The sequence below is a fragment of the Phoca vitulina genome, unplaced genomic scaffold (assembly GCF_004348235.1).
Source record: "Phoca vitulina isolate PV1807 unplaced genomic scaffold, GSC_HSeal_1.0 scaffold79, whole genome shotgun sequence".
In the NCBI taxonomy this organism is placed as follows: Eukaryota; Metazoa; Chordata; class Mammalia; order Carnivora; family Phocidae; genus Phoca; species Phoca vitulina.
In genome coordinates, this window is record NW_022589782.1 from 820,358 (window position 1) to 832,023 (window position 11,666).

The 11,666-nt window shown below is 50.5% G+C and overlaps 2 protein-coding genes across 6 annotated transcripts in view; one reads left to right on the forward strand and one right to left on the reverse strand.

Annotated features, from left to right (window-relative positions):
• Positions 1-816: 816 nt before the first annotated feature.
• The window catches only part of ZFAND2A (zinc finger AN1-type containing 2A), an 11,187-nt gene continuing 337 nt past the window's right edge, over positions 817-11,666 (reverse strand). For 2 of the 4 annotated variants that reach the window (XM_032394049.1, XM_032394048.1), the window contains exons 2-5: positions 9,768-9,862; positions 8,808-8,902; positions 7,025-7,153; positions 817-3,445 (exon numbers count right to left, since the gene is read on the reverse strand). In XM_032394049.1, coding sequence (XP_032249940.1) covers positions 3,290-3,445; positions 7,025-7,153; positions 8,808-8,902; positions 9,768-9,822 — 435 coding nt within the window. In that variant the 5' untranslated portion in view covers positions 9,823-9,862 and the 3' untranslated portion in view covers positions 817-3,289. Of the gene's footprint in view, positions 3,446-7,024; positions 7,154-8,807; positions 8,903-9,767; positions 9,863-10,194; positions 10,858-10,900; positions 11,128-11,666 lie in introns of those variants that run through there. The other 2 variants (XM_032394047.1, XM_032394051.1) reach the window with 2 other exon arrangements.
• UNCX (UNC homeobox) overlaps positions 11,273-11,666 on the forward strand; it is a 69,959-nt gene continuing 69,565 nt past the window's right edge. For both annotated transcript variants that reach the window (XR_004298077.1, XR_004298078.1), the window contains exon 1: positions 11,273-11,442. The gene's annotated coding sequence lies outside the window, so the exon portion shown is untranslated. The remainder of the gene's footprint in view (positions 11,443-11,666) is intronic.

Sequence of the window (11,666 nt, forward strand, 5' to 3'; positions counted from 1 at the left end):
CGAAGACAGAAGCATGAGCACTCATAAGCTGACCATGCTCTTCCTGATACGATGTGGGTTTCTGTCCTTTAGTTTGGATGACCAAGAACAGCACCATCCAACAAAACTATAATGCCAGCCAGGCGCCTGGGTGGCTGTCAGTTCAGCATCGGCCCTAGGCTCAGGTCATGATCCCAGAGTCCGGGGATCGAGTCCGCATCAGGCTCCCTGCTTCTCCTTCTCCCTTGCCTCTTCCTCTGACTCGTGCTCGCGTGCACACACACACACACACACACACACACACACACACGCTTGGTCTCTCTCAAACAAAACAAAAAAAACCCCGAAACCGTTAAAAAAAATGCCAGCCACCTACCTGTTTCTAAAGTTTCTAGTAGCCACAGTTAAAACACAAACAGGTAAGATTAACTTTATTGCTTTATTTAATCCATCATATCCAAAATATTAGCATTTCAACATGTAAGTAATAACTTTAACAATGACATACTTTATTGGTATTGTCTTCAAAGCTCAGTGTTTTTGATTCTCAATTTGGGTAATAAAATTTCCATGAGAAAGGGCTGACCTTTATTTAAAATTTACAGTTGAAACAAGACTCACATACCATACTGAAGAGTTTTCTAAAAAGTGCATCAAGTTAATTGCCTTTAAGTTAAATAGAACTATGGGCGCCTGGGTGGCTCAGTTGGTTGAGTAACTGCCTTCAGCTCAGGTCATGATCCTGGAGTCCCTGGATCGAGTCCCGCATCGGGCTCCCTGCTCGGCAGGGAGTCTGCTTCTCCCTCTGATCCTCCCCCCTCTCATGTGCTCTCTCTCATTCTCTCTCTCTAATAAATAAATAAAATCTTTAAAAAAAAAAAAAAGTTAAATACAACTAAAAATTCAACCCCAGTTGGGCCGACTGCATCTCCCGTGCTCATGAACTGTGGCTCATGTCACATTCTGAGGTCCTGAGTGTTTAAGACTCTTAGTCTATAATTTTGTGGGGACACAGTTCAACCCATTCACAAGTGGTATAACCGAGAGCACCTTTCTCCAGTCAGTGAGAACGCTGGGCAGCAGGGGTGCAGAGAAGTGATCTGTCCAAGTGGGGTCCCCAGACCCGCAGCATCAGCATCAGCTGGGAACTTGCCAGAAGTGCGAATTCTCAAGGCCCCCCCAGACCCACAGAACCAAAAAACCCTGGGAGGAGAGCCCTCCACACAATTATGAGCAGTGGGAAGTGTGAGAACCACTGGTCCAGAACAAACACCACCAACCAAGACAGCCCACAGAATGGTTTTGATCGCCTATTTGTGGAATGGAAACTGAATAGAAGCCCCTCCCCGCACTGTGTTTTGACGCTCTGACACCAGGAATGATCGCCTGGATTTTATTAATCCAGGGGCAAGGGGAGATCTGGATGTACAGGGTGGATGACCAGTGGGTTAAGATCAGGACCCAACTCAAATGACATTTTGCTTCATGTTTCCCGATGCCCAGGGTCACAGGACACGGGGCGCTCTCACGGACCGAGGCCGTCAGGGTAAGCCCAGCACTTGCATCTGTACGGCCACAGGGCTGTTCTCTCAGTAGAAAAGGGACTGTGTGTGTGCAGGGGCCGCCTCTGAACAAGGGCCCTTAGCAAGGCAGGCCCACAGCCTCCCCCCCTCCTGGGCTCAGGTGCCTGTCAGAAGCCACAAGATGAAGACCGAGTGCAATCAGCTGTGTGCTTGTGTAAGTGACCGAGGCTTCCAGAACCCTGGGTCCTTACTCAAGCCAGGGCAGAGCTGCCCTCTGAAGGATCTGAGTGTGCCAGATCAATCTTTACGTCACTTTATTTGGGGGGCAGGAGGGAGGAAGCAGAGGTTGATGGAGTAGCTTAGCCTAACTTAGAATATCAATATCCCTCTGTTTATTTTGCCAAAATCTGTACATGTTACTGGAAAAGTTTTAACGGCACTTCCGGCTGTTTGCCCCGAGAAGCACAAAGGCCACAGAGCACAAGTACCGCTACCACGCTGAACACAAAACCACCTCACGTGCCGGCGCGGCTGGTACAGTCGCATCATCTCTTTACTTCCCACCGGACAGAGAACCAAAGAATAGTTTATTGTTTTAGGTCTGTCTTGATTAACCAGGAGCAACTGATCACATAAGAGCTCTAGGCCAAATACAGTTATTTCAGAACCGCCTACAAAAACGTTACTGCTAGATACGCTCCGTGCTGGAATGAACTGCGTTGGTAATTCGGGGCTCGAGAAAGCTCACATCCAGACCTTCCCTCACCCTTCCTCACAACTAAGCCAACGGAGGAGCAAATAACTTCAACCGGTCAGTTATTAGCTGCACTGCAATGACTCTTCAGTGCTCGTCACGCGGACAAGAACCACTTGGTATCTGTGCACGCCCTCTGGACCCACACCTGAGTCGCTGAGCCAGCCAGCTGGCGGGCAGTGTGTTCCACGCTCCCGACGGCCTGGGTTCAGAGGCCCCGGCCGCTGCACGCCTGCACAGAGAGGCCAGACCGACAGCCAGCGACCCCTCATCGGCTCACCTGGGGGCTGTGCGCGCAGCACACCCTCTGCCTGGGTCAGGCCCAGACAACACGAGAGGCTACCAGTAACTAAAAGGTAAATTTACGCCTCCACTTCCATTCAACGGCCGGTTTAGGCAAACGTTCTCACTCCCTGGAGAAAGGTGCTCTCGGTTATACCACTTGTGAATGGGTTGAACTGTGTCCCCACAAAATTATAGACTAAAAGTCTTAAACACTCAGGACCTCAGAACGTGACATTTGGAAGTAAGGTTGTCACAGATGTAATTAGCTGAAATGCGCTCAGATTGGGGAAGGACAGGACCCTAATCCAGCATGACCGTGTCCTCATAAGAAGGGGACATTTGGACACAGACACAAGGAGAACGCAGGTGATGGAAGACACAGAGGATGGGGGAGACGCCCACAGCCAAGGAACGCCCAGAGCCTCTGGGAGGAGCCAGCCCCGCCACACCCCCATCCTGGACTTGTGCTTCCAGAGCAGGGGGACTGTGAACTCCTCCTGTTGGAGCCGCCCAGGCCTCGGTACTTTGTTTTGGCAGCCACTGGAAACAATACAACTAGAATCCAACTTTAATTTAGAATCCAATTTTAATTTAGATTACATTCAGCCAAACCCCTACAAAAAATATTTCACCTCAACAACTTAGTTCGGTACAAGGCTCAAAGCCGCCCTACCCCCACACCATGGGGGGCAGGCGCGCCCACCGATGTCACTGTACGTGAGCCACACGCCAGAGCCAGCCTCTCTTCTCACCTGGCTGCGCCGATGGGGCGGCCCCCGTGCTTGCAGCTGTGATCCAGAGGGTGTCTATGCTGAATGCAGAAACTGCCACGGCACTGGTCACAGGCCACCTGCAGCATCTCTTTCTTCTTGCACCCCTCTTTCGAGCACCGGTACATAAAAATCTGAGAAAGCAAGAGTTGCTTCAATAAGCAATTATTTAACAAGCCCCTAATAAGACTACCAACATTTAAACTAGAAATGGTTCTTAGCTACAAGGAATGAAGATTCCACGATTTCATTCAAACATCTGCCAGGTAAACAGGTGAGTACTGAGGAGACTGCAAAGTTTTAACAAACACAAAAGCAGCACCTTAAGTTGGGGACTCATGTGAGACAACTGGAGGCGTTCTCAGCCAAAAAAAAACCTCCACAGAACCCAGGGGAGTGGGGACCAGGGACATGGAAAGGACGCCAAGCCTGTGACATCGTGTCCACTCCCACAAAAGACAGCTGGCTCCAGGGGCTCTGGGGACATTCCAGGGAGCTGAAGTATCTACATTTCCTACACCCGTTCTGTTATTGGGGTTTTGGGGTGTTTTTATTTGCCGGGGGCAATAAGGGTGGGGTGAGGGAGTGATATAAATTCCCAGGTACTGCCGACTCTGCGAAGTAAGGATGTTGGTCAAAAGGTACCGACCTAGAAGCCCGAGGGCAGTACTCCGGCAAAGACGGGCAGGCAGGGACTGCCTTCAGCAACCACAGCATGTGCTCACAGCGCAGGGATGCAGGGTGCCTGCCCAGGAGAGCAAAGGAGGGTATGCCCGCCCTGGGGTACGGGGGTGGGGAGAGGGGACGGGCTTGGGTCACAAATCCTGGGTGAGCCAAGAACGAGGAAGACCTTGTCAATTCAGGAGGAAAGCATGCCAAGTGCACCTGTGATCTTATATAGAGGCAGGGAGGTTTTAGAAGAACTTCCAGAAGGACTGGAGGGCGCACGGCAAGAGTAGGGTGAAGAGAATGGGGTTATGGAGGGGGACTGGGGTTGGCTGGTTAATAAAGGGTTTTGGGTGCTAGGCATCCAGAGCTTATTCTCTCATGTTGGAGGCTGAAAGCAGCAAGCACGAGCTAATAAGACTTATGCTTATTTACCGCAACTGTTGTGTGTTTAATGTAACACGACCAGGTAGTTCCTAACTATAAACCAGGATCCATGACTGGAAACTGGTATTTGGGCCTGACAAAAGCCAATTTCCTGGAGACAAGCTCCTTCAAAGCCTATGCGCTTATTTTGGAGAGCAACAAGACAGGAAAAAAAGGAGGGCATCTCAGAAAAATAACCTGAGTAACCTGGTAGGGCCTTCGGGAAGGGCAAGCCACAGAGCTGTTCGAGACCAAACCCCAGGAAGGCCTGAGCGGCGTTGAGAATCTGCGGTCCAAGGGGAGAGGGGCACACCTTACGTGCCATCCACTGAGGGCAAGCTCAGTCCGAGTCTCCTTGGACTGCTGGCTAAGGAAGAAGAACTGAACACGTACTGGATGACTCCTGAAATACAATGCAAATGACAGGAAGCAGATTCTCTAAAAAGCCCACAAGGGCCAAGAATAAGGGGGAAAAAAAAAACCAAACAGCTGCAAGATTTTAGGGGGAAAAAAAAACACACAAACAAGTAATACTGAACCTGGCAGATACAAGAAAGCCAAATTGTAAGCTGGTGGGGAAGGTCAAGCAGCATGACTATTCATGAAACAAAATCCCCAAAGGCTCACAAATCAGCCGTAGCAGCAGCTCAGGGTGCCGTGGGACTACAACAGGAAAAGTGGTGCGAGTCTGAGAAATAGACCTGCAGAGGTGCACCTGACCCCAGCAGAAGACACGCTCGGCAGAGGGTCTGAGAGAGGCTGCTGGCCTGGGAGGTGTAGCAATGGGCAGGACGAACACAAGAAACATGGGAGGGGCACTCAGAAGGCAGTAAGGATTTCACGCTCCCTTCAGAGGGGATGCGAGAGCTCTCTCCACCTGGTTCCACAATCCTGGAAGCCAGAGCGTGCTCTCCAAGCAGGGAACAGAACGCCTTCTCGGGGGAATCTGATTAGCCCGAGAGAAAGACCTGAAATCACAGCACAGAAGGTGGACTGGGCAGATGACCTGCAGCAAAGGCGAGAGTCCACACTGCCCCCACCATGCTGCAGACTGGCAGATGAAGACGACGTTCACTGTGACGCAGAAAAAACATCCTGGACACAGAATTCACAGGGAAAGAAAACTTACGGAGGAACAAAAGGAGACCTATCCAGGAGGTCCAACACCCAAGAGACAGGAGTCTAGAGAAAATCGAAGAATCCAAGATGGCATTCCAGATGGAAACACTGGAGTTTCCAGTTTAGAAGGGTCCACTGCCTACCTAGCACGACAGATGAAGACGGATCCACACCAGGAACAGTAAATGTGAAGCTTCCAAACTCTGGGAAGGGGCTGGGGTGGGGAGGAGTGGGGTGGGGAGAGAGCCTCCAACCTGCCAGACAGAAAACTGGTCCCACAAAGGACCATGTAGAACAGCTGGGAAATGCTCTAAAGCCACAGCAGAAACAAGAAAATGAACCAGCGCCTGCAAATATTCAAACAAAGATCTGAAAGCCAGGCTGCTATCCCCAGGCAGCTAAGCAAGGAGAAACAGAGAACGAAGACCCAGCGAGATACATGACCTCCCATTTATCTTCCATGGTCCTTCCTAGGGAGCAAGTGGGGCACAGACCTCCCCACAAATAAGCGAAAACTAAGAAAGAAAAACACAAGACACAGGAGACTAGGGACCCCTGGTAAGAGAGATAGATGCAGGAAACTAGGATCTAGCATAAGAAAAATGCAGAGGGAATCTCTCAGCTGTGGAGACCTATAACACCAGCCCAAGAGCCACCTCTGCTGGGAGGGCGGGGGTGGCAAGAGACGTGGCCATGTAGGAACGGAGGGGAGGGGAACTCCATGCACAGCCCACGGAGTGGTAAACAGGTAATGCCCAAAACTACAGGGGAATAAGACAAACTCAAGAGACAACAATACACACACTTGGAGAAAAAAGAAGTACCCCAAACAAACAAGACTAAGAGTTGAAAGCACCTGCTGTGGAGAACAGGGGCCTACTGTTTTTCCTAACATGATTTACTCCAAATGAACAAATGTAGAGCTTTCACAAAGATACTAACGCTACAAAAGCAAGAATACTGAATGTTCAAATTCTATGTATCCTTTTATATTTTCCTAGGAGGAGCTTAGGAAAAGTGCACATTAACAGAACGGTTCTAGGGGCGCCTGGGTGGCTCAGTCGGTTAAGCGACTGCCTTCGGCTCAGGTCATGATCCCAGGGTCCTGGGATCGAGCCCCGCATGGGGATCCCTGCTCCTTGGGGAGCCTGCTTCTCCCTCTCCCTCTGCCTGCCGCTCCCCCTGCTTGTGCTCTCTCTGTCAAATAAATAAAATCTTTAAAAAGAAACAACAAAAAAAAACTAGAATGGTTCTAGAAACCTGGAGAGAAAAACGTAAGAATCCTATAAGGGAAGCAAATCCTAATGCAGACTCTAATATTCAGAGTATGTTCATGTAACTTTAAGAACCTAAGCCATCACAACATGGGAAAACACTGACACATCACTAAGGTTTTATTTTTGTACACAGCTGATTAGGACTACAGATCATATTTACATAATCGGCCTTCTCCCCCCTACGGAAAAACCCACATTCACAGAGTGAACATAATTTGTTCTTACCTTCTCTTTCTTCCGAGGATGGTAGTTACAGTCTCGATCAATGTGCTCACCAACCACCACATCTGGTATCTCTCCCTTTTTTACTGGGACAGGGTTGTTACAAAGTGGGCACACTGGGACCTGAACATCCTAAAAATAATGATAGAAGATGATATTCCAGATTCAATCAAAACTCACAAAAGAAAAAGGTACGACAGCACAGTGCATTGAAAACCACGTAAGGTACACACACTGATCTTCCGACCGCTCATTAGAAGGGGACACTGTTAACACAAAGGATTAACAGTAAGGCAACCGTACAGATTCAGGATAGGTGGAATCCAGGGGAATTTAAACATGACAGACTATTAACCAACTGTAGAAATGACCCTGAGACGATCAGTAAAAGGCAGCCGAGGAAAGAAGCCGATGAAACTGATCTGGTCTCAGGGCAGCAGGGCTGTCTGTCCAGCACCATCTCGGTGAGTGGTGAAGCATCCCGAATCCCTCAGAATGGAGAGAAAGAAGAAAACACTAGCCATAAAGACCCTCCAGTTCCCTTCAATTGCCAACAGCCTATCTGGTTCTTTTGTGGCTTTCACACGCAAGGAGATTCACTCACCTGACAGAGCACACGGCTAGGCTGAGCTCTCAGGTACCTAATGACCCAAGCCCAAGACTGTGGGGGCTCTGGAGGGAAGAACAAAGCACCCAGCAGCTGCATGCCCAGCAGTTAAAAAACCTCAGAGCCAAGGCAGGAGCTAAGGAAATTTAGCTCACAAAGAAAACAGAGGTGACGACTGACATCCAAACAGTTAATCAAAGAATTATGGGGCCTACCGTCTGTAGGGGCTGAGCTGAAGGGTCACCCAGAAGCACTCCCTTAGTTGACAAGTCCGCCATATTGAGAAATAAAGCATTACTAACGATCTCTAGCCAGACTCTCCCTATCTAGAGACAGGGGGAGGTCAAGCCAACAAATAAACTGGATAATGTGGCCTAGTCATCGGGGCCTGGTAAATGAGTCACCCTCCCCCGCCCTCCATGATGACCTAGAAAATGCTGGAGGGTCAGACCCTGGCCAACACTAATGAAAGCATGTAACAATGCTAAGTCATCCATGTTTCTAAGTGCCATCCTACGGAAGCAGCAGTACAGATACAAAGAAGTCATAAAATAACCTCTGAACCACCGGAAACAAAATGAATACCGGGCCACCTGCAAAGTCAGTAACAGAGGTATCACACCTGTGGACTCACACAGGCTGGTTTTCTTAGGGTCCTCTTCATCTTCCCATTTTTACTAGGTACTATTTGCCACTAAACAGGATCCCAAGGCTGCAAAGTTACCCAGATAAGCCTTTTTAATACCTCCCAGATTAGATACCTTGTCAACTATTAAACTATTTCTTGCGCTTCACAAAGATACTGCTATGTTTTTTCTCGACATAACGAATCAAAGGAACAGAATATTTTAACATGCAAAGTAAGCTTTGAAGGTTTGGATACAACAATTTGACTTCAAGAGCCCCTAAAAATGAAACCAGTTGCTTTAGAGCTGTGCCATCCAGAACTCCCTGTGATGGTGGAAACGTGCCACATCCGCACTGTCCAATACAGTACTTACTGGCCACATGTGGCTGCTGAACACCTGAAATGTGGCTGGTGCAACTGAGAAACTGGATTTCAAGTCTCATTTCATTTTAATGCAATTACTAGCTATATGTGGCTAATGTCTACTACTTGGACAGCACAGCTTTAGACAGTGAAAAATAGACTCTTTGGAATGAAGTATGATAAATTACCTTCTTGAATGCAAAGGGACATTTATGTGCAGCACAAGTAAAATGGTCTTTACAGAAATCTTGTTTACATGCATCACATTTTAAGGGAAGAAAATCTAAAACAAAAAAACAATAGCATTTTAAAGATCAGGACAAAAAGAATTACAGAGCACATTAAACCGGTATTTACCTACACTGAGTTCTTTACGCCTATCAAATGTATCCTTGAGGTACCACATGTGAGAAAAAAATTGGGGATCATGAATTTCATAACGCCAGCAATACTGAAGAATCTATAAAGCTATGTTTTCTTTTCAAGATTTTATTTATTTCTTTTAGAAAGAGGCTGCGGGGGTAGGGGGAGGGCACAGAGAGAAACTTAAGCAGACTCCCTGCTTAGCTCAGGAGCCCAATGCAGGGCTCCATCTCACAATCCCGAGCCAAAAACCAAGAGTCGGATGCTTAACCGACTGAGCCACCTAGGCACCCCTGTAAAGCTCTCTTTTCAAAAGACACCCATCCCATGTAGTATCACAAATATTTAAGCGGCACACTTGTATCCACTTGGCCTTGGCCCTGGTACCTGGCCTTCAGGAGATGCTGAATAACAGGGCTGAACAGAACCTGCACCTCAGGCCAGCCTCCCAACACTGAAAAGCCAGCAGAGCCAAGACCCAGAGAACAGCTAATTAACAAAACGGCTAGTTCTCCCCGACTAAACAGCTAACAAAACACATTTTTTAACATTCTCTTAAAAGCACTTACCTAGGGCGCCTGGGTGGCTCAGTTGGTTAAGCCACTGCCTTCGGCTCAGGTCATGATCCTGGAGTCCCAGGATCGAGTCCCGCATCGGGCTCCCTGCTCGGCGAGGAGTCTGCTTCTCCCTCTGGCCCTCCCCCTTCTCATGCTCTATCTCATTCTCTCTCTCAAATAAATAAATAAAATCTTTAAAAAAAAAAATAAATAAATAAAAGCACTTACCTAGCTGTTTGCAAGTTTTTTCTGAACAATGCTTCCCCAAATCAGGGAACTCCATTATGAGGAAGTGTCCAAAACACAGATGGCAGATAGATCACCTACAAGAATTAAAATGTTAGGAAAGGTACGACAGCCATAATTTCAGTCCTGAGAGTTCATAACTTACGGCTAAGAAAATAAACATGTTCTGTGGGAAGCATTCAATGCCCAAGTCATCCTGGGCCCCTGCAGAGCACTAATGCATCACAAATTCTTGCTGCCTTTCACCAAAAAGGAGCTTGAGTACAAGTACCAGCTCCTTCAGGATCCATTATGACAGCGACTGTTTCTTGGTCCTTTAATTTCCTACTTGAAAAAGCTCACCCAGAATTCAGGTTTGATTAAAACCATTCTGACTCACGTTGACAGGGTTTTCCCATATTCAACTTACACAAATGTCTGCAAAAAGTTGGGCCGCAATTTCATGGAATGAGTATACTTGTTGACATACACAAAACCGTTCCCAGGCACTAAATCACGTTAGTTGACGACACTATCCCGAAGAGCTGCAACTCGTCCCTCCGGTTCTCAACTCCCTCATGCATTGAGTTCTACTTACAACTTGCTCCCTAAGGACAATCAACCTGGAGTTGAGGAGGGACAAGAGCGAGTGCTTAACTCACGGCGGAAACCAGGTGGACATGGGCTGGAGCTACTCTGGAGGGAACCAGAGTCCGTAGCAGGCCTCACGGGATCCCTTCCAGGACCTAGCACCCACAACACTCTCAAGAAGTCCCTCCCAGAAGTCAGGCCCTGAGGGTCCTCTCCGAGGAGGCTCTGCCATGCTGTCCCCAGCCCCCCCCCGCTCCTCCCCTCGGGTCACGGTTCAGAGTCACCGTCACAGCTTCCCTACACCCTCAAAGGACGCTGTAATTCCCGTCCCCGCACCCACTCACTACGGCCCCAACTGCAGGCGGGCTCTGCACTGCCCGCGCCCCGGAGCGCAGGCCCGCGGCGGGTGCGCCCGTGGCCGTCTCATCGGGCCCAGCCCTTGACACAGCAGCGGTGAGAGCCCACGGTCGGGGGCTCGTTCGGCTAGCACCTGAAGCCCTCCCCGGCGTGCGAATCGGGCCCCCGCGCCCGTCCCCCGTCCCGACCTGGCTCTCGTCGGGCGCCCGGGCGGCTGCGGAGGCGAGCGGGAGGCGGCGGACACGGGAGGCTGGATGTCCCTTCCAGCGGTCACCCACAAGGGACAAGACCAAAAGGCTGGGGAAAATGGGATCCGAGGGCCGGCCCCGCGCGGTCCAAGCCCGCGGGAGAGCGAAGCATCGCGTATCGCCGCTTCCCCAGCCATTTATGCCCGCCCTCGGGTTCAAAGAGCCGCCGCGACTCGTATCCGCCCGACGCGCTCCGATGACGTCAGCGCCCGGCCGGCCAATCCCGCCCCCGCCGCGGCCCCGTCGGCCCGCCCACTCCTCGCTCATCCGCCTCCCTTCTCGAACAGTCCGGCCACTTCTCGGAGCCGCTGAGTCACGGTGAGGCGGATCCGCGCAGGCGCACTCGGCCGGTTGCGCGGCGCGGGAAAGCTGAGTCACGGCGGCGAGGCCGCGGCCGTTCGGCGGCCGTGTGGAGGGGCGGCCTCACTGGGAGCCGCGCACGGAGAGGGTCCGAGCCCGCGCTGTAGAGGTGCCACCGCGAGGTACGGAGCCGGCACGGCCGGGCGGCGTGGGCGCGGGGGGCGCCCCGAGTGGGAGAGGGGGCCTGACCGTGCGGGAGAGGGCGCCTTGCGCCTCGACGGAGAGCTTGCCTGTCCTCGCCTCGTGGGCTCCCCGGGTGCTGCCGCGTCCCTCACGGGTCCCCTCAGCGCGGTCCCCTTCCCACGTCTCCTCACCGTGTCCTCTGTGTTCCTTCACCGGGTCCCCT